General features: G+C 42.9%; 1 protein-coding gene across 1 annotated transcript; it reads right to left on the bottom strand.

Moving 5' to 3' along the window:
* Positions 1 to 19,011: 19,011 nt before the first annotated feature.
* SODALDRAFT_335266 (hypothetical protein) lies at positions 19,012 to 21,663 on the bottom strand. The gene is made up of 5 exons (XM_028612409.1): positions 21,489 to 21,663; positions 21,202 to 21,412; positions 20,444 to 21,132; positions 19,402 to 20,387; positions 19,012 to 19,340 (listed from the first exon to the last, which is right to left on the bottom strand). Exons 1-5 carry the CDS (start codon positions 21,509 to 21,511, stop codon positions 19,306 to 19,308), a joined length of 1,944 nt encoding a protein of 647 aa, XP_028464003.1. The 5' UTR covers positions 21,512 to 21,663; the 3' UTR covers positions 19,012 to 19,305.
* Between the last annotated feature and the right edge of the window lie 2,706 nt (positions 21,664 to 24,369).

The raw sequence follows: 24,369 nt of genomic DNA, 5'->3' as shown, positions 1-24,369 counted from the left end.
ATACTACCCCCGATTATATTCCCGCTCTTAATCCCCCTACCCTACTAGAAAAGGTGGTAAAGGCGTAAGCGGATAATCTCTTTTCGGAGCCCTTATCGAGGCGTCTTATTCTAGGCTATATCAGGAACTAGTATAATTCCCGTAATAGCTCCGGTTATAATTTTCCCGCTCCTGTAACCTTAGTAGTTAAGACGTAAGCGGATAACCTTTTTTTAAAGCCCGCTCCTCCTATCTTAGTAGTAGAGATATAAGCGGATGATATTTCTTTAAAGCGTTCTGCCTTAGGCCTATATAGGACTTAGTATAATACCCGCGCTATTCCCGCTCCTCCTATCTTACTGGAAAAGATAGGAAAGACGTAAACGGATAACCTCCTTATCTTAGAGTCCTTTTCGAGGCAGTTTATTATAGGCCGTATCGGGAACTAGCGTGGTTCCTATACTACCCCAGATTCTGTTCCCGCTCTTAATTCCCCTACCTTACTAGAAGAGGTAGTAGAGGCGTAAGCGGATAACCCTTTTTGCACTAAATAGCGTAAGGTCTATAGTAACGATACTACGTTCGGATATTAGTCTAGGAGCGGTGCTATCCTTCGTTTTAGGAATCGCGTTTTTATACTAGACTACTCTAGCCTCTGTTAGAAAGTCCTATAGTGTTTCTATAATAGGCCTAGCGTGGGTTATTATAGGGTTATAAGGACTAATAAGAGGATTTCGGATTTTTATTTTTAGGACTATCTCCTATAGGATATACGTTAATTTATACCAACCTACGGTGTATATTAATAAACTAAGCCACGGCACTATAAGCTATATAGCGAGCTAGCGAGTCTTTTAGTGCCTTAGCGCCCCTTTATAGAGATATCTATTAACTTTATCACGGGCCTACCGCCGGTTTATAGCGCGGCTATAGATAGGAAACAGAATACTATCCTTATAGTAGTGTGGGGCCTAATAACGTACTCGATTTATATCCCCTTAAGCAGTGGCCTAATAGTAGAAGGACTTGCTAAGTCTCTATAGTATCACGTTTTTCGTACTTTCGGCCTACCTAACAGTATTATATTAGATCGAGGCTTATTATTTATAAGCCGTTTGTAGGCAACTTTATATCGCTACCTCGGTACTATATAACGCCTATCTATAGCGTGGCACCCGTAGACGGATAGATAAACGGAGCGATAAAACCAGAACCTCGAGTATTATCTACGTGTATTCTATTCGTGGGAATAGAATAACTAGGTTAACCGACTACCATTAGCAGAGTTCACCTATAATATAGCGTGGTATTCTGCAATACGTTATACCCTATCCGATGCCCTAATAGGCTATAACCTAAGGGGACCTAAGGAGGTATAACTACCTAAGGCAGGTAAAGTTCGCGCCGCTAAAGCGGAAAGCCGTGCGGAATACCTTATAGCCTAGCGCTATTCTATCTCGGATCTTATTAAGAGGGTATAGGCCTCCTACAAACGGTATTATAATAACGGCCGTGCCTAGCGGAGGTTTAAGGTAAACGAGTACGTCTTACTATCCACGAAGAATATACGATAGAAAAGGCCCTCTAAAAAGCTTAGCGATAAGTTTACCGGGCCGTACTAGGTAACTAAGATTATCGGCACGTATAGCCTGGCTTACTAGTTAGCACTACTAAAAGGTATAAGGATCTATAATATTTTCCCTGTATTACTGCTTGAACTATAGAGGTCCCGCCATAGGTTATAGCCGGAGCTACCCGTGGTCGATATCGAACCGGACTCGGATAAGTATAAGGTTAAAGCTATCCTAGACTACCGATACTAGGGAAAACGGCGCTAGTACCTAATTAAATAAACCGGCTATAGCGATAAAGAAAATACCTAGGAGCCGAAGCGGAACGTCCCCGATAACCTTATCGACGCTTACTTTAAAATACGAATATCTAGGAACTATATAGGGTTATACACTATCCCTAATAGGGACTCTATAAAGATAATATAAGGGTATTATCGCGTATCTATTCCCCCTTACGGCTAACGAGACCTACTAGGAACTAAATAGGTTTATATACTATCCCCGTAGGGGACCTAATAGGATAAGGGCCTATATATCGGCTATATCAACCTAGAAAAACCCTTTAGTGGGCCGTGGAGATAAAGTCTTAGGCAGGGACCCCCCCTTAACTTAGACGGGGACTATATTTTATCACCTCGGTTCCTGTTTTCTTCCCTTTAAGCGTTCTACTCTTAACCTTTATTCTTCCTTTTAAGCGTTCTGCTCTTAACCTCTATTCTTCCTTTTAAGTGTTCTGCTCTTAACCTCTATTCTTCCTTTTAAGCGTTCTGCTCCCGACCCCGTTCTTATCCCTTTAGTACAATAGCTTATCGCCTCGAGCCCTACTTTTCCCCTTAATTAACCGTCACGATAAAGACACGATATATTATAAGGGAAGTATAGTTAGGACCGGTAGGGTTACGATAGGAATACCCCAAAGCTAGTTAATACAGAAAAGGAAAAACCTAACCCGAAGGCTAGTAAAAAAACCTGAAAATAAAATAACCGTTTCCTCTATATATACTATTATAGCCCCTTTACGGCGTCCTTAAACCCTACTAACTTATCGTCTAAAGGGGTAGGCTCCCGCCTAACCACCTCGTTACTTTTATCCTCTATATATACCTGGCTCTACCCTATAGTAGTAGCCGCTATTCCCCCCTCTTACCTACCACCCGCGGATAGTGTCGAAGGCCGAAAAGATAGAGGCGTCTTCGCCTTCTGCTTCTTCTTCTTCTTCTCTAATAAAGGAGTCGAGGGCGTTAAAGCCTTCTTCCCCGTTTTTACTAATAAGACCGGTATTATATTGTTATAGTTAGGCACTTCGTAAGGATCTGGGGGACTCTAGGGACCTTATAGCACGAAGCCTTAGAGTTATACAGGGCCATTACTATTACTAAATAGATCGTTACCTATAAAGCTAACCCCCGCGGGGGCTAAGGTGGACCCTAAGGGTATAGGTAGGTCTTCCTAGGCCTAAGCCTAGGCTAGGTTAAAAGTAGCTATCTGCTCGAAAGCAGCGGCCGTATATTCCTAGGCCGTGAGGTCGCGCTAATATAACGCTAGGCATTACTACTCGATATTAAGCCGCTACTACTTAACCGTAAAGCGCTACTACTATAACCCGATAAATGACTTAAGGAGCGACTCTATACTATTAAGCCTCTCGTGGATATCTTCCGCCGTTTTCTAGCGGGCGTCGGTAACCTCCTTAGCCTAACGCCGAGTAGCTATAACTTTCTCGGTAGATAACCGGTTCACCTCCAGCGTCGCTTAACCTAAAGCCTCTCTAAGTATAACCTAGCATCGAACCGCTATAGCCTAGTATTAGTATTATATAGGATTAATAAGAGTACTATATAGGATTAATAAAGAGACACGGTTAGTAATACTTATACGACGGTTCTTATTCAGGCCACCTTGTTCGATAGCGATAACTAAAATCTTCTATAGCTACTCGGCAGGGTTCTTGCTAGTAAGGGGGAGCTATTATATATATCAGAAACGGGCCGACGGAGTAGTCTATAAAGGGAGGGGCTATAAGGATTAAGTAATAATAAAAAGTTATAAAAGGGAATAAAGACGTATCGGGACGACGACGAAAATATACAACTTACCACACGGCACTTAAGGCTATTATACTTAGAGTAATAGTGGCACTTATTCGTCCGCCGACTATTATCGGTATAACGGCACGTCACGGCCTTAATAGTATGCGTTTTTTCCTTAAAGTTAATCGCCACTAACTTAGCCGTATAACGTATATAGGGGGCCCTTAGATCCCCGCCAATACCGATATCTACTACCCTCTAGCGCGGAGTGACTAACGGCGTAGTAATCGATATTAAAGGCGTAGCCGTGGTTAAAGTAGGAGGCTCTAGCATAGCTGGCTACGGGGCTAACTGCCTAGCGGACTACGAGGTTAATACCGTAGCCGTGGTCTTAAGCCTCTTAGAGGCCCGCGTTATACTCGTAGGAGTAGCGGCGCGCTTATTATTATTATTATCTTCCTAGGAAGGTATAGTGACTACACTATAGCGCGTGGTTAGCTAGTATTATAGACTAGAGATATATAGGGACTACTTATAAGACAGAGGATTAATTAATTAATTAATTAAGACTATAAGTTATTAGTACGCGATAGTTTAGATTAGGCAGGACTTACTGAAAGAATGGGTAACGCGACCGAAAATTAAGTATAGAAGAGGAAGAAAAGAATACGAAGAGAAATAACGGCAGGATTACGAGATATCCCCCTAATAGCAGTTATATAGGCATCTATTTTTAGTATAGAGGAGGAAGCTACGAAGTTTATGGAAGGAGTAATAACGGGCCCCACGTAATACTAGCTTCGGGAGTCTTTATAAGTTAATTAAAGGGATGACCAAGGAGGATAAAGGGGGTAGATCCGAAGGCCCGAGAGAGAACCACCCTAGAACCTATTAGAGTCCTGAGTAGGATATTAGCTTTAGTGGTTTTATTAATAGAATAAAGGGAGGGGGTATACACCCGGGTTATAGCTACGGCCGAAGAGGCTCTATATAGGAACTAGGCGGGGGCCTATCGGGGTCCTATTATGGAGGGCTCTGGGTTAGGGTATCGGGGTTTTAGGGGTTAGACTCGGAGACTGGGTTTAGAGGAGCCGAGAGGCCGGCACGGACCGGGCGCTCCCAAGGATAAGAGTATCCGGGGGAGGTCGGTATATTAGGTGCCTATAGCAGTGGTTATAATAGGTCCCTAGTATAAACCCACAGGGGTCTAGGTATACCTAGTTTAAGGCCTCTTAAGGTATAAAGAAGTAAGTCATTATATAGTAAATAGTATAGTCCCTTAAAGCAAATAAGGCAGCCCTCGAGGACGTAAATAAGTAGTCCTCGAGGAGTAGAGGAGTAGAGCGTAGTCTTAAGGAGCGGAGGGGGCCTCCCCTTTAAAGAGGGAGGCCAGCGATTAATCTGATTCTTTGGCTATACCTATATTCTGACCCTATTATGATCCTATCGTGATTACACCTGGTTCCTTGCTTAACCCTACCTTTTCACTCTTTGCAACTACCTATTTAACAACGATTATATTACGAAAATAGTTAGCCCTGCTTTGAAGGATTAATATGTCGGCTATAAGGAAGTAAGGGATATATTAAAGGCCCTTAAGACGTACCTTAAGCTGACGAACGCCGCCTAGAAGGTATCAATTAAGAGATACTAGAACGAATACCTCTAAAAGGTTAGGTATATACCCTATAAGTGTTAGCTAGAAGACTTTATTAAGCTATACCGCGACGCTAAGACGTATAAAGTTTATACCTACAATACTAAAGATAATTAGATTAACGGCTTCTTTAATGCTATTAGTAGCGTAGTACTAGAGTAGTTAGAGAGACGCTTTGCAGAAGTCCTACGGTTAGAAGAGAAAGACCTACCCTTAATGTAATCTATTATGGAGGAGTATACAATATAGCTTTAATTCCGCTACCCGTACCGACTTAATAAAAAGGCTACTATATTATCCTTTTATATAGTAACCTTCCTAGGTAAGAATAAAGAAGGTAAGGATTAGCGGCCATAATCGGGATAATAAGATAACTAATAGTCCGCTCCTTTATAGTAAAGGAAAGAGTGGCTTTACGACTACCGGAATAAAAAGAGGAGTAAATATAATTATAAGCCTTTATAGAAGTGCCTAAACGTTAACGAGGCACGTAGGAAGAAGGGATATATACTTGTAAAAGAGATCTTAGAACGCGTCGACTAGATTATTAAGACCTAGGATAATCAACGTTAAAAAAGATTCCGGGAGAATATCGAAAAGGACGCTAAAAGCCTAATACGGGTGCTAAGAAGAACTCTTAGAAGTTTTAGCCGAAAGAATCGTCGACGGAGGTATCTACTTATATCGATAACCAGGATAAGGATTTTGACGAGGAATTCTATAGAATATATTCCGTTCTATAGCTAAACGGTAATATGAATAGTAACCTTTTTAATTAACTGCTAATCGACTCCGGCACCTTGAGGTATATTACTAACGAATAACACTTATTGTAGGACTTCGAACCTGTTATAGAAGAGTATCGTTTTTAAATGGGTAGTGGAGAAATTAAACCAGTTAAGGGTTATAGCAGGATATAATTAGAAGTGGACGACGACTATAGTAATCACATCGTTTTAGTGCTAAGTCGCGTCGCTTTTATATAACACTACCTAATAACCTTAATCGCGACTAGAGGATTAAAGGAATAGGGTATCGTTTTTATTTCCAGCCTCGAAGTGCTAAAGGTGGTCTCTGGAGAGGGCTTATTAGCCTTACCTCTTAATACTGTTAACGAGCAGTACGCTCTAATTCCAATGAACCGTCAATAATAATAGCTTATCAATAGCAGCTTCTTTAATAGCTCCACGGCACTGATTATAAGCGTAGCTAACGCTTATGTATAGTATAAGAGGCTAGGGCACGCTGGTGCTACTGCCCTCGAAAAGATATGGAATGCCCTCGCCCGTGGCGTTATTAAAGCAAAAGGTCCTCTTATAGTAGATTATAAGGCCTACGCCCTTAGTAAGATTAGGAGGCTAGTATTAAAGAGGCTAACCATGTACCGGCCAACAAGGCCGTGGTAAAGGGTAGAGGTTAATTTCTTTAGCCTTAATAAGGTCTATAACAGTATAAAGATTACTCCCCTGTTTTTCGATCTATACACGTGCTAGATTATTATTAGACTCCTACGCAACGCTAAATCAGCACTCTAGATAATAGCGAACTTTAAGTTCTTTCTATAGCGATAATATAGCTTAAAGATTACTATAATCCGGCTAGATAGAGAAAGATCCCGTTAGAAAGGTCTTAATAAGTAGGCTAAGGAACGGGGTATCTTACTAGAAAGGTTTTTACCGTACACGGCTACCTAAAATCCTTAAGGAGAACGCCACGGCGGCGTCGTCTTTACTATCGCGAGGACCCTTATAACAGCCTTAGGCATTTAATAGAATATATATCCAGGGATCCTTATTACTATAGTATATCTATATAACCTGATTCCTCTCAAGAACCTCTAGTAGAAGTCTCTAAAAGGGTATAGTTATAGAGCCTATCCACTAACCGGGGATTATTAACGAGGTCGTAACCATAACGCTAAGCCCGCGGAGAGAGCATATATCGGCTATTTAATTAGCTACGAGAGCACTAATATATATCCGATTTAGGTGCTAGAATTAGAGAAGATCCTGCGAACAAGAGACGTTACCTTTATCGAGAAACTGCTATATAAAGATCGTGATATAGAGCCAGAGGTTATAGAGGAGGTCTTTGAACTGCTTAACCTACCTATAGATTATTAACTCCACGATCCTCTCGCTATTACTACTAACGTTACCGATCTTCTACTTTAATCACTGCTAGAGCAGAGTACTATAAGGGAGGCTGTAGCGGAGGCTGCCACTACTGCTACCGGTACTTCTAGGGGGGTGTATAGAGTTACAGGTTTAACAACCACTACAGAATCTGCAGAAGAATAATAATAGCAGGAATAGTAGGAGGTACCTAATTAAGAGGCACGTGAAATAGGGTAAATAGGCCCTATAATGCCTTCCACGACTCCGGCGGCACCTGTTTGAATATCTTCCATAATTACACCTATAATTACTCCTCTAATAAGTATAAACGGCCCCCCTATACCACTAACTGGAACTGAGGATCTACCGGCTATTTTTAAACGGCCTAACGATGCCGAAGATTAATCTAACGACACGGTCGTAACCGGCGATACCGTCGAAATGGGATTATTATCCCCTAACCAATCGGTTCTTAACGAGGAACTAACTACTACTACTACCGCCGTTAATCCGGTATCTACGGATTCTGCTACGGCTAAGTTTTCTTAAACCTCTTCTTCTACTACTATAGCTAGCTAACCTGCTTCTATAAGCAGAAAAAGCCGCCCTACTATTATTCCGACGGCCGCTACCAACCGGCCTGCCTATAATAGGCATCTAACCGACCATTATACCCCTCCTTCCTTTTATACCTTCTATAACTAGATTAAGATACCGAAGAAGCCGCTACTACGCCGCGATATACCTGAGGAACCTCTTAACTAGTTATAAATGCTAAAGAGTCCCTATAAATTAGAGTAGATTAAGGCCGCCTTATAGGAGGTCGATATGCTTAGGTTAATACGCACCTTTAAGTAGTAGAAATAGTCCTACTAGCAGGGGTAAGGCTCGGGACTATCTGAATTAGTTCTAAGGCCACTAGACCTTAAATAGGTTTTTAAGTATAACGTCGATCCTACTAATTACGTCAACAAGTTCAAGGTATACCTATATATTCGAGGGGATTAATAACCAAATAACTACCTTAACACCTACGCTTCTACCCTCGCTAGAAGGACCTTTAGGTCCCTAATAGGTATTATAGCCTTTTGAAGATCTTTAAAGATATTAGATAAGCGGAAGGGACGAAAGTCACGAAAGGTAGTGGAAAAATAAGAAGGTAATAATGGAATTATAAGGTAGGATCTCTACGCGCGTATTATATGTCTTCTTCGGATCGAAAAAGCAATTGAGATTTAGAATAAAGAATAAAGAAAGGAAAGAACCGAACCGAGGGAACGGGTTAATATCCTTTATTCTTTGTAAAAGGATCGATATCGTAATAGTATTATAATACAGATCGATATCGTAGTAATATCGTAATCTATTGTATCCTTTGTCTGACTCGTATTAGATGAACTGACTCGAAAGAGAACGGTCTAGGCTTGCGGGGAAGATATCCTTTATTCGAGTACGAAGGATATACTCGAAGGATATTAAGGATATTATTAGTAATAATAATAATAATAATATTAATATTAATATTAATAGTTAGGATTAATCCTACTATTCTAGGGGGGTGTGTTAGATACCTATAGCTACTGTATCGGGGTGTGATAAACTATATTATATTAGACGTGTGGAGTACCTCAATTCTATATCTATAGTTATTTTCTCTGCTTTGTCCTTATAGTTAGACATCTCTATAAAGTATTATAAACTTCACTTAGATAAATATATATATAATTCCGCGTACCTTATTTGTGTTCTGATATATACTATAGTTCCCGAGGCGTTTATATTACCTTTATACTATAGTCTTCTACGGTTACCGCGGTTATCGTAATCTTCTATACGGGTTTTTTCGCCGGTGCTAAGCCGAAACCGTAAACATGGTAATAGTAACTACCGTATATTCGATTATATACTACCCGTGGATATCTAGTAGTTTATAGATAGGCCGGATATTACCAGAGCTAATCATACTATTATTTATAGTATCCTAGTAGTAGCCTTATGGGTGTAGCTAGCTTTCCGAGACGATATTCGCAGTAAATTCCTTATAGTATACGGCGTCGCGTAGACATAGTAACCTCTTCGTGCCAGATATAGATTACACTCGTAGCTTAACCTCGCTATATCCGAGGATAGGAGCCTCGTGGGTGCCTACCTAGAAGGATAAAGATAAAGTACTATTAGATAGTCTAATAGCTTTAAAACGGCCTAAATTCTTAAAGACGTGGATTAATAACTCTGAGGCTAGGATCGCGTAGGTTAGTAATACTTTAGGTTAGTTAATAGAGAGGAATACTCCTTATTATTATTATCTTAATCGTGTTATCGTATAAGGGCACGCCAAGTCTTCCATAAGGTTGAATCCCAGTCCTAGACTAAAGCTAACAGGTGCTTTTTCTATTATTATTACTGCTAGGGTAATAGGTATAGTATTTTATAGTTAAGCTTACTAAGGAGATACCTCCTCTATATTAGTCGCGGTAGCGGACCCTAAGGCTTCTCGCCTTTTCTCTATCGCGCTCTCCACGCGGCTTTTAAAACTACAGTTACGTATCTTCTTCTCTATAACCTTCATAATATCCTTACGACTGCGATAGCTATAAGGGCGTATATATAGCCTTAAGTACTAATAGGCAGGGGTTCTATAAAGGTTCTTATAGATCTTGTAAGGCCTCCTTATCATGGGAGGAATACCCTTCGCGGACGTATCGCTATAAAAGCACTTCTTATTATCCTTATTATTAGTAGTAGTATCTTCTATATCGGGGAGGTGCCCGAGGGTATTAAAGGTGCCTCTGCCGACTCTAGGCTTTATAGCGGCATATTAGAGGCCCTTTATATGATTAAGAATAGCCCTTAGAGTCTTTACAAAGTCCTTAATCGTTCGTTTATTTTCCGTAATCTTATTATAGTTATTTACTAGGTAGTTATTACTCTCTTTAGGGGTAATAAGCCTAACGGCTCTTAACGTATCTTTAACCTACTAGTCTACGCTTATTTACTCTAAAACGTATATATATTTACAGTTTATTATCGCTACTTTCTAGCTTATAACCTACACGCCTATATCTTTAGGTATCGCCTTTATAGGTAAGGTATACTATCAGTATAGGATTAGGGTATTCTTATAGACGTTTATAGGCTTAGTCCTACTTACTCGTAGGGGAGAGTAACCCATGCCCGCGCCTTATTTACGTTTTCGTTCTATAGCTATATAAGGAGGTTATATAACCTGGTATAGATTATAGCTAGGATAAATAAACGTGCCTTATTAAGCTCCTTTTACTACGCTTTATAGTTATCCTTTTCCTCGCGATATACATCGCGATCTTATAGGTTACACGTGCGTCCCTTATTAGGTAGGTTATAGATCGACGTAGGAACCTTAGTCGGCGGTTCTTTCGTTATAGTTATAGCCTTCTTACGAGCGGTCGTCTTCTTCTTCGTTCTGGCGGGGGTAATAGTAGTGGTAGTAGCAGTAGCGGCAGCGGCCGCGATAGGGTCTTAGACTAAGGGATCGGGGGCCTTATCGCGCTCTACTATAATAGTGGAAGACGAAGTAGCTATAGCCTCCTTAATAGCCTCGAGGTCGATAATAAAGGCTTTGTATTTACGAATATCGGACAGCGTAAGCTTAAGGAGTAGGTAGCTATCGGTCTCCTTACCGATAGCTTTGGCTTAAGATAGTTATTCTAGTAGGTAATAGATTCGCCGGGTTTATAACTATTAGAATATAAATAAAAGAACGGAATTATATATATAGTTATCTAAGTAAAGTTTAGAATACTTTATAGGGATATCTAACTATAGGAGAAAAGCAGAGGAAATACCTATGGATATATAGTATTAAGGTACTCTATACCGGATAGGCCGTAAGATTAACGGTTACGTACTAGGCACGGATTTAACCGAAGGATTATACTCTTAGTACTCGGGGTAGACACCTGCAGAATATTCACCATAGAAATTACGGTGGCAGGAGTTCCCCAACCGTCGAGGATTTAGGACAGTCTGATATACGGGTTACGTAACCCGTCCTGGAGCGGGGTTACTATATCTAGCTTTTCTACCCTCTGCTAGAGGGGAGGAGATTCTTCCTAAAGCATTAATAATCCTACAACGCCTTTATCGTTGTTTTTAATAGTGGTCAGTGATAACTAAATATATATACACGTATCGACACGCCTATTAACCACGGGCGCGTAATAGGAGTAAAATCGATAAAACCACTAAGACGGAGATAATAACCACCGCCTCCCTCCCGGGATATTATCGTAGCGACACCGTAATACCGGCGCCACGGTATAGCCGGAAAAAACGTAGGATAGTGTTATCCTAACCTCGACTACGCAGAATTCGTAACGGACCCACTTTTCGTAATACGAGTATTCCCCCCCTCGCCCGTAATAAGACGTAGCGCGGAACCGATATAAGACTGAAAGGGGATTACCACGCCCCCCGGAACCGAGAGTAACTAAGATTAAGGCAGAAATTTAGGCCTTACTAGCTAATAGAAACACGATTAAGTAGGTTATAGAGCTAGTAAAGGAATTAATCATAATATATAGTACCCGTAAGGACGCCGGCACGATACTATCAGTATACCTATACGCTACTATTTATTATATTATCCGAGAGGAAATCCGAAAAGGAATAAGCGGCACGAAAAAGACTTAGGCTGATATTATAGCCCGGGCTCCTGTGGTGGTACCGCCGCGGGACCGCGCCCCCTCTAAAGTAATCCCCGCTAAGTATTACCGGGAACTAATTATCCGCTAAAAAACCCTCCCCGAAGACTAGCCCCTTAAAGCTAGGACCCTAAAGGTATTTATCTAAGCCGTAAACGCTATAATTACCCGATATAATACCGTAGCGGTATAGAAGCTACTAAATAAGAATATCTACCTTACCTTTATTAAAGGGGTATAATAGTAGGCCACCTATAAGGAATAATAGATTAAAAAGGCCTTTAGTAAAGGAGCTACCCTAGCCGTATATACCTACCCTACGCTAGCTAAGGCTATCCTTTAAGAGGTCCTTAACGTCTTATCCGAAGAAGACTGCTAGTATCCCTATAAGATATAAACCCCGAGGCAAAATCTATCCGAGTATAATAGCGGGTACCCCGCTATCGTACCGGTAAGGTAACGCTTCTCCTTATTAAATCGGCTTCGCCGGAAAAGGCAGCGAGCCTGATCCGGAATACCCCCCTCTTTAAGGGGGGTAGCTATATTTATAAGCTATATAATCCTAACCTTAGCCTCCTAAGGTGCTATAAGTGCCTATACTTCGGTTACCGGGCGAACGGCTACCCTATAGCGGAGAGGGTATACCGTTACTACGCTAAGCCCGAATCGGCGTACTTATAGGGCCTAGGATACTATAAAGCTATAGTACCTAAGCGCCCCCGCCGCTACGCCTCCTATACCGGAGATTATAACACCTTCGACGATTTATACCGACTACTAAAGAAGGAGACTAAAAAAACCCGCGAAGCGTATAAGTACTAAGCTAGGGACTTCGATATTACCCGCTAAACCGAAGCGGTATACCCGCGGTAGCCGTAGATCTTCCCACTGATTATTATCGCCTAGGACTAGGACCGCCCCCTTTATAGGGGTAGGGGTTAGCCCCCGAAAAGGACTAAAGGATAGGAGGGCTCCTCGATACAAGGCCCGATAAGCGTATATATAATCCCCCGCGGGGCCGGTAAGGCACCGTAGTAGGAACCCTAAAACCAGACCCCGGTTATACCGGGTATATTATCTTAACCCCCCCCCCCCCCTTTAATTAATAGAAATCTATATCCTTTTATAGAATATAGGGAGGAGTTAGGCGTGGCGGGAGCTACCGCTCCGGTACCACGCCGAGTATAATATAATAGTAATCCAGGAACCCGGCCTTAACCGTTTCACGAAAAGCCCCGCCTACCCCTCCTAAGGGGTATATCGGCTAATCTAAGGAGGAGGCTATAACCTTTTATATATCTATAAGAGATACCCGCTATATACGTAGATATAGCGGGCCTACTATAATACCTACGCGGTTATATTCAGGACCGGAGATAATACCCTTATAATCTAGTCGATTTACTTAGAGAATTACTAGTTAGCTAGGATCCCCTAGAATACGCCCCTATAAGATATATTTAACACGGTACCGCTACGGGGCTAATACGTCCTTATTAGAGACTTTAACCTATACTACCCCCTATAGTTATAGCCACCGCGGTATTACCCCTAAGCTAATACCCTATTTACCCTTACGACCCGGTAGAACCTAGACCTAATAACCCCCCCCGGAATAACTATATAGCACCGTCCGGGCCGGTATACTAGCACTATCGACCTTATATAGGTAATATAAGGGCTCTGCTATAACTTTAGCGGCCCGGATAAGATTATTATCGGGTTAGACTATTACTTATAGATAGCCCGAAATCTTATAAAGATAAATACTACGCCGATTACCGCGACGATCCTACTACGGGACTTAGCTAGGCCCCGCTAGGTCTAGAAAGACTTTAACCCCTTATAGATTCTTTAGCTCGCCGCTATATAGCTATAATGAACTAGCCCCCTTATATTACTAGGAGATATCGACTTAGTACTAAATAACCTAATAATAGACTTGACGACCCTAGCCGATAAGGCCGCGCCGCGCCGCTATAGGGGTATCCCTAGACGCCTATCTACCCCTTAGTAGAACGCGGATCTAACCGCCTTTACCTAGGACATAAGGCGCCTCTACCGTAGATATATATCTAGGAAGTCCCGGAACTAATAGGATAAGTTCTAGGAAATAAAGAGGTGCCGAGATAAGGCCGTGGCGGTAACAAAACGGCTATACTAATAGCACCTACTTTACTTAACCGGGAAGGATAATAGCCTTCTTTAGCGGTTATAGAAATAGGTATAAACTAAAGGGGGAGTACAGCCGGACCCCTTATCGGTGCTACTACTATACCGAGATAATAATAATAACCCGGTAACTATACACGCAGAAAAAGCCGACGTCCTTAACCGGAAGTTTCCCCCCCCCCCTTCCTTACCGCTCCTAAGCCCCTAAACGCGGAATTCCCCCCGGGGTAGGATATCCGCCAAGACGTTACCGTAACGGATATATAGGGGCGCCTTAAGAAGACTAAACCCTAAACGGTACTAGGACTAGACGGACTCTTAGTAGGGCTCCTAAAAGTATATAGACCCCCTATATACTAAAGAATTAGTGCTATCTTTATAGCGTGCCTCGAAGTAAGCTATTACCCGAAAAGGTGCCGCTACGCTACTATAATAATCCTTAAAAAGGAAGGCCGGCCGCTAGCCGATTACGGGATAGTAAAGGGCTAATAACCGATATCACTCCTTAGTATAATAGGTAAGGTCCTTAAAGGGATACTAGCCGACCGGATCGCTACTATAGCGGAGGAGTATCGGCTCCTCCTATAGGGATAAATAAATAACCGGATAGGGTAAAGTATAAAAACGATGGTATAAAGAGCCACGGAGGCTATAAGGGCGAGATAGGCCTATAGCGGCACCGCTTTAATACTCTAACTAGATATTAAAGGCGCCTGTAATACTATCCCTTACTCTCGCCTCCTTAAAGTACTTAAAAGGAAAGGCTTCCCCCGGTAGCTTATTACCCTAATTAATAGCTTCCTTTAAGACTATATAGCCTAACTATTACTTAATAGCGAAATAGCCCCCCCGCGATACCTTTATAGGGGTATACCGTAAAGCTCCCCGATGTCCCCTATCCTTTTTATCCTCTGTATCTCCACCCTATACGAAGAACTAGAAAGGGTTCCTAAGACGATAATAGTAGGTTTCGCTAATAACACGAATATTATCGCCTTTAGTAGGATAGAGGTATAAACGCGGTAACGCCTTACCGCCGTATAGCAGATATACCTAGACTAAGAGATAGTGAGCAGACTATAGTTCGAACTAGCTAAATATATCTATATCTTTTTCACGAAGTTATACTAACCCTTACCTACCCCGCTCCCCCTTAGTACAACTACGGTGCTAGTAGCGGAGGCGATAGGGCTCCTAGGCGTTTAGCTTAATAGGAAGCTCGATTTCCGATAAAATACTAAAAAGGTAAAAAGCTATCTAGCCACCTAAATATACGCCCTCTTAAGGCTTAGCGCGGTAGTGTAGGGGTATAGCTTCGTAGATATAAAGAGATTATACCTTATAGTAATACGACTAGTAATCGCCTATTACGCCTTAACCGTCTATAAGATAGGGGCCGGCCCCCGGTATAGCCCCGTAGCGGCACTTATAACGATATAGAACCGGTACCTCCGACTAATAGCCAGAGCCTATAAAGCCACGCTAGTTAAGGTCCTTAAAAATAAGACCTTTATCCCCCCCTTTAACCTATATCTCTTAAGCCTAAGCGCCCGGAACGTCCGCCGGATATAAGAGGAGAGAACCGAAGATAAGATATTAGCCGGAGTATACGCCGTAGCGAGAGCCCTAATAGCACCGAATCGGTATTATAGGACCTATACGGCCCTCGCATGGATAGCCCAACTTAACGCCCTAATATCCTAGACCGGAAACGCGACCCCGAGGAAAGCCCTTATAAGGGAATAGGGTCGAACCTAGGTAAAGGCACGAACGCCTTATACCTATGCCGTAGCGGTACTAAGCCGCCCCCCGTTATACCGCTCCCTCCGGAAATAAAAAGGACTCCTAAAGCTATAAAGTGCCGCCCATACCTAAATTAGAATATAAAAGCTAGGCCTATAAACTTCCTGGCTAAGGCGAGGGCGCCGGGATTCCTAATAACACGGTACCCCTATAGTAACGGAGGGGTAGAAACGGCGGAGCACGTAGTGCTCTAGTGCTAGAATATAACCGAGGAAAAGCGTAGGGAGCTTTTCGGCGCCGTGGGGAGACTACTCACGACTAAAAGGGATTTATATAACGTACTAGACCACGATATAAAAGCCGGGGCGATAGCTAAGTAGTTTCTATAACGGAAAAGGCTTAAAGACTTCCGCCTTACCCTTAAAGTTATAGAAGCCTATAAGAACGCGGTGGTACCGTAGCGGGGAAGAGGTAATATAAAGGTCTAGTAAGTATTAAATAGGGCCTTACTAGCCAGGACCCCGGCGGTATTAAAGCGTTACCGGGCTAAACCCCCCTCCCCCCCCCCTTACTCCTCGCTAGCCTTATCCTTACCTCCCTTAAAGGCACTAACACTACTCTTAATATACTTAAGGTCCTAAAACTAGTTAGCTATACTACTACCACGGGGGCGCTACAGCGAAACCGAAAAGGGACTACGTATATAGTTATCTATTAGGATACCCACTATACCTTTTAGGCGGCGAGTTCGGCGGAGGATATCGCGCAGGAGCGCCTCTACTAATAAGGTGCCGCCACGGCCGCGACCGGAAGATAGCCCGTCTAAAGGATAAAGCTGCCGTCTTTAGACACTCCTTAGCCTAATAGGTTATTAATACGGCGCTACCGCGATAATAAAGGGAGGCTACTTACCGTAACGATACTATCGCTACTAGTAACCTTTACCGATAGATAAAGACTATAAGCGTCTATAAGACGTTCTTACTGCTTTTTTATAGCGGGGGGGACTTATTAATTAATTAGATTACCTCGATATACTAGTGGCACCACCACGGTATAAGGACGGCTTATATCATTATAGGGATATCGACTATTAGTATACTAAAAGTAATCGGCGCTAGTACCGGTAGTATTATTATAAGCGGAAATATTATCGGGGTAACTACCTAAACGCTTACGATAACGGAGATAACTACTATAGGTTAGCCGCTATAATACCTCTTCGGCACTACTAGGGTATATATACGGTATAACTCGAATAGTACCTTACTTATAACGATTATTATTGCTAGAAGGAGGTATCTATAGCTATTAGTATATCGCTACCACGGCACCACTACGATATAGAGACACTTATATTATAACTTATTTACGATTAATATTACAATTATTATTACTACTACTACTATGCTACCTAGTTAAGGCTATACTACTATAACGCCGCCTATAAACCACTATATACTAGATTAATCGGGGAACCTATAAATTAAGAATAGAAAAACTAGAAGATACTACTAGTTAGTATAACGCCGCGACGGCAGGCCTTTAAGGCCGTAGCCGGGAACGTAATAAGGGGCACTTATAACGTGCTCTATAGCGTTATAGGAAGGAAAAAGAGGAAAAGGAAGGGGATCTTAATTTCTATTATCTATTTACCGTTTTTCGAGCGTGGACGGAGCCCTATCCTTCCTACCTACCGCCGGATATAAAAGGCACCCCCCCCCCCCCCCCCCCTTAAAAGAGGCAGGAACGCCTGCCTCGCTTTTTCTTTATTAATTAAATAGAAGGAATACTAGGCACGGCCCCTAAGGACGTAGGGAGGCCGAAGTTAGCGTGCCGCGGCCGTTACACGGCGGAGACGCCGCGGCGCCCCTTCGGCCCCCGCCCCCTTACTAATAACCGGCCTAGGCTAACCCGAACTATAGCCTACTACCTTTCCCGTTAGCTACTAGCCTAGAGGTACGATCCAGATATATAGACGGGGCGAACCGGGGCTATATCGGCCCCGTAGCGGCACCACTCTAAATAAGGACGAGTATAAAGGTTTTTACCCCGGGACCCCGGGTTTTCCCCTCTATAGCTACCCGAGAAGGACCGTATAGTCTAAATTAGGCTCCTATAGATTAGATTAGATAGGATAGCGGAGTAAGAATAATAATAATAATAATAATAATAATAGTAGTTAGTATACGGGCTCTAGCTATATTATCTAGCTAGGCTGAGAATACCTTATATTCTTTTTCTTCGTATTATTAGACCGACCGTTACTTTCTTTTCTATTTTAACGGAATCCTTACGTTCTCTAGACACTACGGAGCACCGATATATCTAAGCAGTCCTCCTTAAGAAGTCACCCTTTCCCCTCGAGTTATAACGATACCTACGACTCTAAGCTACCCTTAATACTTCGAAGAATTTCGATACTTCCGACCGATAACGTCGTCGAGACGAAGAAGACCGATATCCTGTTAATATCTTCCGGATTCCCGAGTTTAATTCGAAAATCAAGCTCGGCTCAAGCTATAATTAAAAGATAGGCGGCGGGTATACTAGGGTCGGTTTAAGATTACGAAGATCACGATAATTATAGGTGTCCTGTGTAATGGATAGCCTCGAAGACACGAGTCCTGTGTGATGGACTCGACGATATATAATTGAAGAGAGTTAAGATCCGACCCTTTACTTACGATACCACCTATTTTCCGGTATACCGGAAGTCGATTACTAGGACTAGGAAGTACTCTAGGATAAATACCGGGGACCAAAGAGGGAGATAGGATAATCGGAGACTATTTTTATACGATTATAGTGCATTTATTTATCGCGATAGCTTTATAGCTCGGGACAAGCCACTATTAAGTTAGGCAGGTTAATAGGCGGGTTACGTAACCTGCCCTAGAACGGGGTTACTATATCTAGCTTTTCTACCCTCTGCTAGAGGGGAGGAGATTCTTCCTAAAGCATTAACAATCCTATAACGCCTATATCGTTATTTTCAAGTCACACACACACACAGATCTACGGATTTACAAGCCTGAATCGAATCAACGGATCAACTGCCATCTTACTATTCTACGTTATTATTTACGGTTACCCTGTATCTGATACTCCACACGTCTAATATAATATGGTTTATCACACCTCGGTAGGGTGGCTGAGGGCATCTGATAACAGGACAAACGGTCTCGCATACTTGTAAATAATACACACACGCGAAGATTTCCCCCAAGTTATAAGAGTCACAAAGAGTGCATTTGAACGTGCAACACATGTTAACTACTGCCACTTAAGGAGCAACAACCCCCCCCCCTCCTTTTTCCTCCTTCTGGGGCGGCTGTCACCAAATCTCTGTCAGTTTATTCTCTCCGCAGTTGCCATGAGAGACCCTAGTATAGAATTAGCCATATCGCTCGCATATGCATATGGACAGAGAATGAACAGCCTCACCAATGAACGTAGTCACGAGCCGGCTCCTGACCTGGCATATGTCCTCTGGAACAAGCCAGATCGTAGCACCCATCTTTCGCGCAATGCTAATGCTCAACTTTGCGTTGAGGTAAGCTTCGCCATCTGTTCTTCCCGGCGTCACCAGGTCATAGTCGACATAGCTGCTCTTAATGCCGTTCAAGACATCCAGAAGGAAGACCCCGGAACCAATTGCTGGGTCCTTGAAGGACCTAATGGTTGAATTCTTGCCACCCTTCCGGGAAGTCTCATTAGCCCAACGCACCATCTCAGCATCTGTGATTTCTCTCTTTCCAAGACGCTGCGCGAGTGATGATAGAGTCACGGTGATGTCCTTGCGCATAAGTTGCCAGACCAAGCCTAAGGTCAATGTCCGCTGGCCGTCAGTGATGTCGGCTCCCTGGATGCCTACTAGTGAAAATCCATTCTGTTTGCCCAACTCAATGACGTAATTGGTGTTCTCGACGGCCTTGAATCTGAGCATCTCCCCCCCATGGGCGGGTGGCTTGTTGACGTGACGCCAGTTGACAGATCCCTTGATCACTTTATCATAGGCCTGTAGAAGAACGGTTCCGTCACGGAGATCATCGAAGAACGACTGGACGGGAGGCTGCACATCCAGGCTGTTTAGCCAGAGTGTAAAAACGCGAGCCTCGCGCTCCCCTTCCGCATCGAAATCTTCGACCTCAAGCTTCTCTTCTTCCGTAATGGGGTCGAGACAGGGATGGGTGTTGAACAGGTTCGCAACGAATGCTAGATTGAGCTTAGGGTTCCCAGCCACCAAAGAAGTGGGCGTCAGAAATTTGCGGCATCCCATCTTGTCCGCGTTGACGAGCACCTCCTCGGCCCGTTGTAGGAGGCCTTGTGTCTGCAAAGGAGCCCTGGTATTCCCGTATTCCGAGCCAATCTGAGCCAGAAGAACGGTATAGTTCTCGCCATCCTTGATGTCGGCCGAGAAGTTGGTGACTCTTTACCGCGTCAGTCATCTTTACCCGGGAGTGAACCACCATAGGTGAGGACATACCTTCGCGGCCAATTTGCGGCAGCCAAGTGGTAGTTGAACCATCTTAAGAGAATTTGCTCTGGCGGCAGCCGTAGGAATTGTTCGAGAGTCTCGTCATCCTCCAGCAAACGATACAACTCGGGATGAAGCTTTATATCGATTTTCCCTAACAGACCCCTGCGAATGATCTGCCAAATCAATCCAAGAATCAAATGCTCCCTCCCCTCGATGATATCGCCACTACCAATATTGACGACAGAGCACCCAATACCTTTGGCGGACTCGATGACGATGTTGTTGTTCTCGGTCATATGGAAAGCATTAAGGCTCTTGTATTTCCTACCCGGAATGTTCAGGACACGCTCGTCGATGGTGTCGGGCACACTATCGTTGATGAGCTTGGCTAGAACAAGCCCATCCTTGCACTCGTCAAACATTTCAAAGGTATCTGTAGGAAATGGAAGACGGTTGCCTATATCGGCATCGCCTGCCAAAACAGCATTAATGTGACGGGTAAATTCGGTCCTCTCGTCTTCATTAATGGTATGAGTGACGTTGGCGTTTGAGCCCTGAACATGAATCTTGCCAGCGCTCGATGTTGCACGAGCACGGCCTCCAGTGGCTTGCGCGACAACACTTGGGCCGCCGGCTCCTACACTGGACGAGAATCGTTTCTGGACGGGTGACGAGTCACGAAGCCTCGCAATGAGCTGTTTCATAAGGTCAGCCAAGCTTTAAGTCTCCCGCATCATTTACCACTGGAACACGACCAAGCATACAGCAACATAATCCTCTAACTCAACGCGACGAGAAGAGTCGAGTTCGACCTCTTTCAGTGCCTGCCGTACGACATCATAGGGTTGCCGCTCGCTCGCTTGTGTAGCCTTTATGGCGGTAGCTTCGTTAATATAGCCCTTGTCTTCGACGTCGAGTTTGTGGAAGGCATCCGTGAGGCTGAATATCTCGTTCTGTGGGAACTGAGGATACTTCCTATGACATTTGGAGGATACCGATCAGCTCATGACTGTTCGGCGAGGATTTTAAGGTGCACTTGTGACCCGCGTACCTCTGAAGCTTGAGAACATTCATTGTCGGCTGCCTTGTGGCGAACAACTTCGAGTGTTGGTCGGGCGTGAACAAAGGCGGCTACCCTGGCACATCCGAGGGATTAAACGGACGTATGCAATTCGGCTATGCAGAGCTGACCGATGGAGCTTTCGATGTGGTGAGGGTACAGGCGTCCCAATGTGGGAGAGATGATTTATCCTGTGGGGTGTTGATCTCTGGGCATTGGAAGGAAAGATTAGAGGGGTAGAAAGGATGATGAGACGAAGCGAGCTCTGACGTTGGCGGGGTATCGCTGTTCAGATACATATGTACTGTCAGATGCCCATAGCCTGTCGAACAGACCATAGTCTTTTCGGTTACGTAACGGGCCGGATTACCAAGATTACAATCCGGGTAGACACCTGAAGAATCTGTGTCAGATAAAGCGTAGTCAAAATCGTTATAAAATAGGTTAAAATTAATTAAGGCAATTCTGTATAATTATAACGGTCTCGGACTGTTAGGGAAACGCTGCCACCGTATTTTATATAGTGTAGATTCTATAAGCGTTTACCCGGATTATACTTTTAGTAATCCGGCCTATTACGTAACCGAAAATTATAGGCTGACCCTATTAGCCAGGGTCCCGGCCTTAGTAAGCCGGGACACCGTATAGACCTCTTACAGATCGGGTAGCTAACCTATAGCTACCCTTAGTAAGATAGACTTTTCACCTTTTCCTTCTCCTTTCCTTAGTTCTAGATAATATAATTATTCGGCCTTACCTATTCGCTTAGACTCGTGACTAGCCGTTTATATATCTAGAACTTAGTATTACCCTAACGTTATATAAGTATAGACCACGATACTAGCACTCCGCCTAAGGGTAGCGACTTCTGAGCTACCGCTTAATAACAAGCGGGATAGATAAATAAAAATCGAGAGATATATTAAATAATTACCGATACCGTACGGCCTCTCTAGGACTACCTAATATAATAGAACTTAGCGCGTTAAACCTATAAAGAATAGGTTAATTAGTAAATATAAGCCTAATAGTAAGGGCTAAAGTAATAAGTAGAGAGTTAGCGATAAACTTAGTAAGCCCTTATAAAGATCTAAAAGGTACTCGGCTAGATACTCGCCTAGATATAGTCTTTATAAGAGAGCTAATACAACTAACACCTCGCCCCTCTCTTATAAGGACCTCCTATACCGATAACCGCTCTATAAATAACGCCTTTTAGTATTATTACTACGCCCCCGCTATCTATAACCCTAGTATTAGCGATAACTAATAGGCTAACCCTAACTCTCCTATTAGAACCCCTTTATATTATATAGACTCCGGTTAATCCGAATACCCTGCCCTTAAGTTAGCGGAAACGAGTAAATAACCCTCCGATCTTCTTAGGAAAAAAAGCTAAATACGTAGGGTAGTTACGGGCTATACACGATGAGCTTAAGATTAACGGACCGCGATTCTATAGCTAGTAGGAGATATAATTCCTAATCTATATAAGCTTAGGCCTAAGCCTATAATAGGTAGTCGCGATATTATTAATTCGGGAGCGTCCGGAGGGCTACGGAACCCCTACAAGATAGTAGACTTCCTAGATTATACTTATAAGGATTAGAATATATAAGCTCGCGCCGTAATTATACTACGCTCGCTATAATAGCGCGAGGACTAAATATTTACTTAGTTCCTACTTAACTTTAAAAGGTAGCTAGCTAATATAGGCGGGTCGATATAGCCAGACACGGTAAAGATTATATTTTTAGAAGGAGCTTTAAACCGGAAACTATAGGATACGCTCATAGCGGTTAGCCTCCTATATACGTACCCGGAATAAAGTATCCGGGTCTAGAGTATAGCTAATCGCCTTAAAAGCGTTATTAGCGCCTAGCGAGTAGAACGCTACCTACCCACGACTATACCCTAAACTAATAATTAATAAGATATAGACGGAGATATTAAGATAGGGGGGGTTAACTAGCTAAGGTTAAAAGCGGATAAGCCACGTACCAATAAACTACGCGATACCTGTAATTATTATAATTATAGGATAAAGGGTTATATCGCGAGGTTTCATAAATAGCCTATGAAAGATAAAGGCCCTCGCGTGGCTAAGGCTACTAAGGGATAAGGAGCCTATAGCGAGTCGGATATAAGAGTTAAGGAACTTAGTTCTGACTCGGAAAAAGAGTAGCCCTAACGTAATCCGGTACTAAAGGCGTTGGCCGTAGTATAGCAGGAGTAAAAGGCTTTTAAGCCACTAATACGTAGCGAACTAGCCCTTATTTCGGCTTAAGTAAATAAAGGAAAACTAATATACGCTTTTAATACTACGGGTTATAATTATTATACAGCTATAAGTATATACTTAGCTAAAAAGCGCCGGTTACTATTAGTCGATATAAAGAAATAATTACTTAATAGCTTCTCTAAGGCTACTAGCTCGGCCACTTATAAAGGGATCGTTATATATAATCTAGACGTTAGGGGGTATATATGGCGTATCTTCGCGTACATAATACCCGGCCTTAACTAAGACTTATTCCTAGGTAAACCGTGGCTTAAATATAATACCATAATATACTACGCGAAGAATAAAAGGTTATTCTATAGGGGCGCCGGAATTAATCTACCACTTCGCGGCGAAAAGAAATCGATAAATATCCGAGTTATCCGCGAGGGACGCGTAATTACCGGATTAATATTTAGCGGTATATACCGCTGACTCTGTTAAAATTAAAAAGACCCTAATGAGGAAGTAGCGATATAGGTAGTTAGCCTTAAAGATATTATAAGGGCGTTATAGAAAAAGGCGCCCGTGGACCCTAAAGACTACGTGCCGAAGAAGGTACTCCGGGAGTTTAAGTCGTTATTTTCGCTA

Source organism: Sodiomyces alkalinus (assembly GCF_003711515.1).
Source record: "Sodiomyces alkalinus F11 unplaced genomic scaffold SODALscaffold_9, whole genome shotgun sequence".
Classification (NCBI taxonomy): Eukaryota; Fungi; Ascomycota; class Sordariomycetes; order Glomerellales; family Plectosphaerellaceae; genus Sodiomyces; species Sodiomyces alkalinus.
This window is presented reverse-complemented; position numbering and strand designations above follow the sequence as displayed.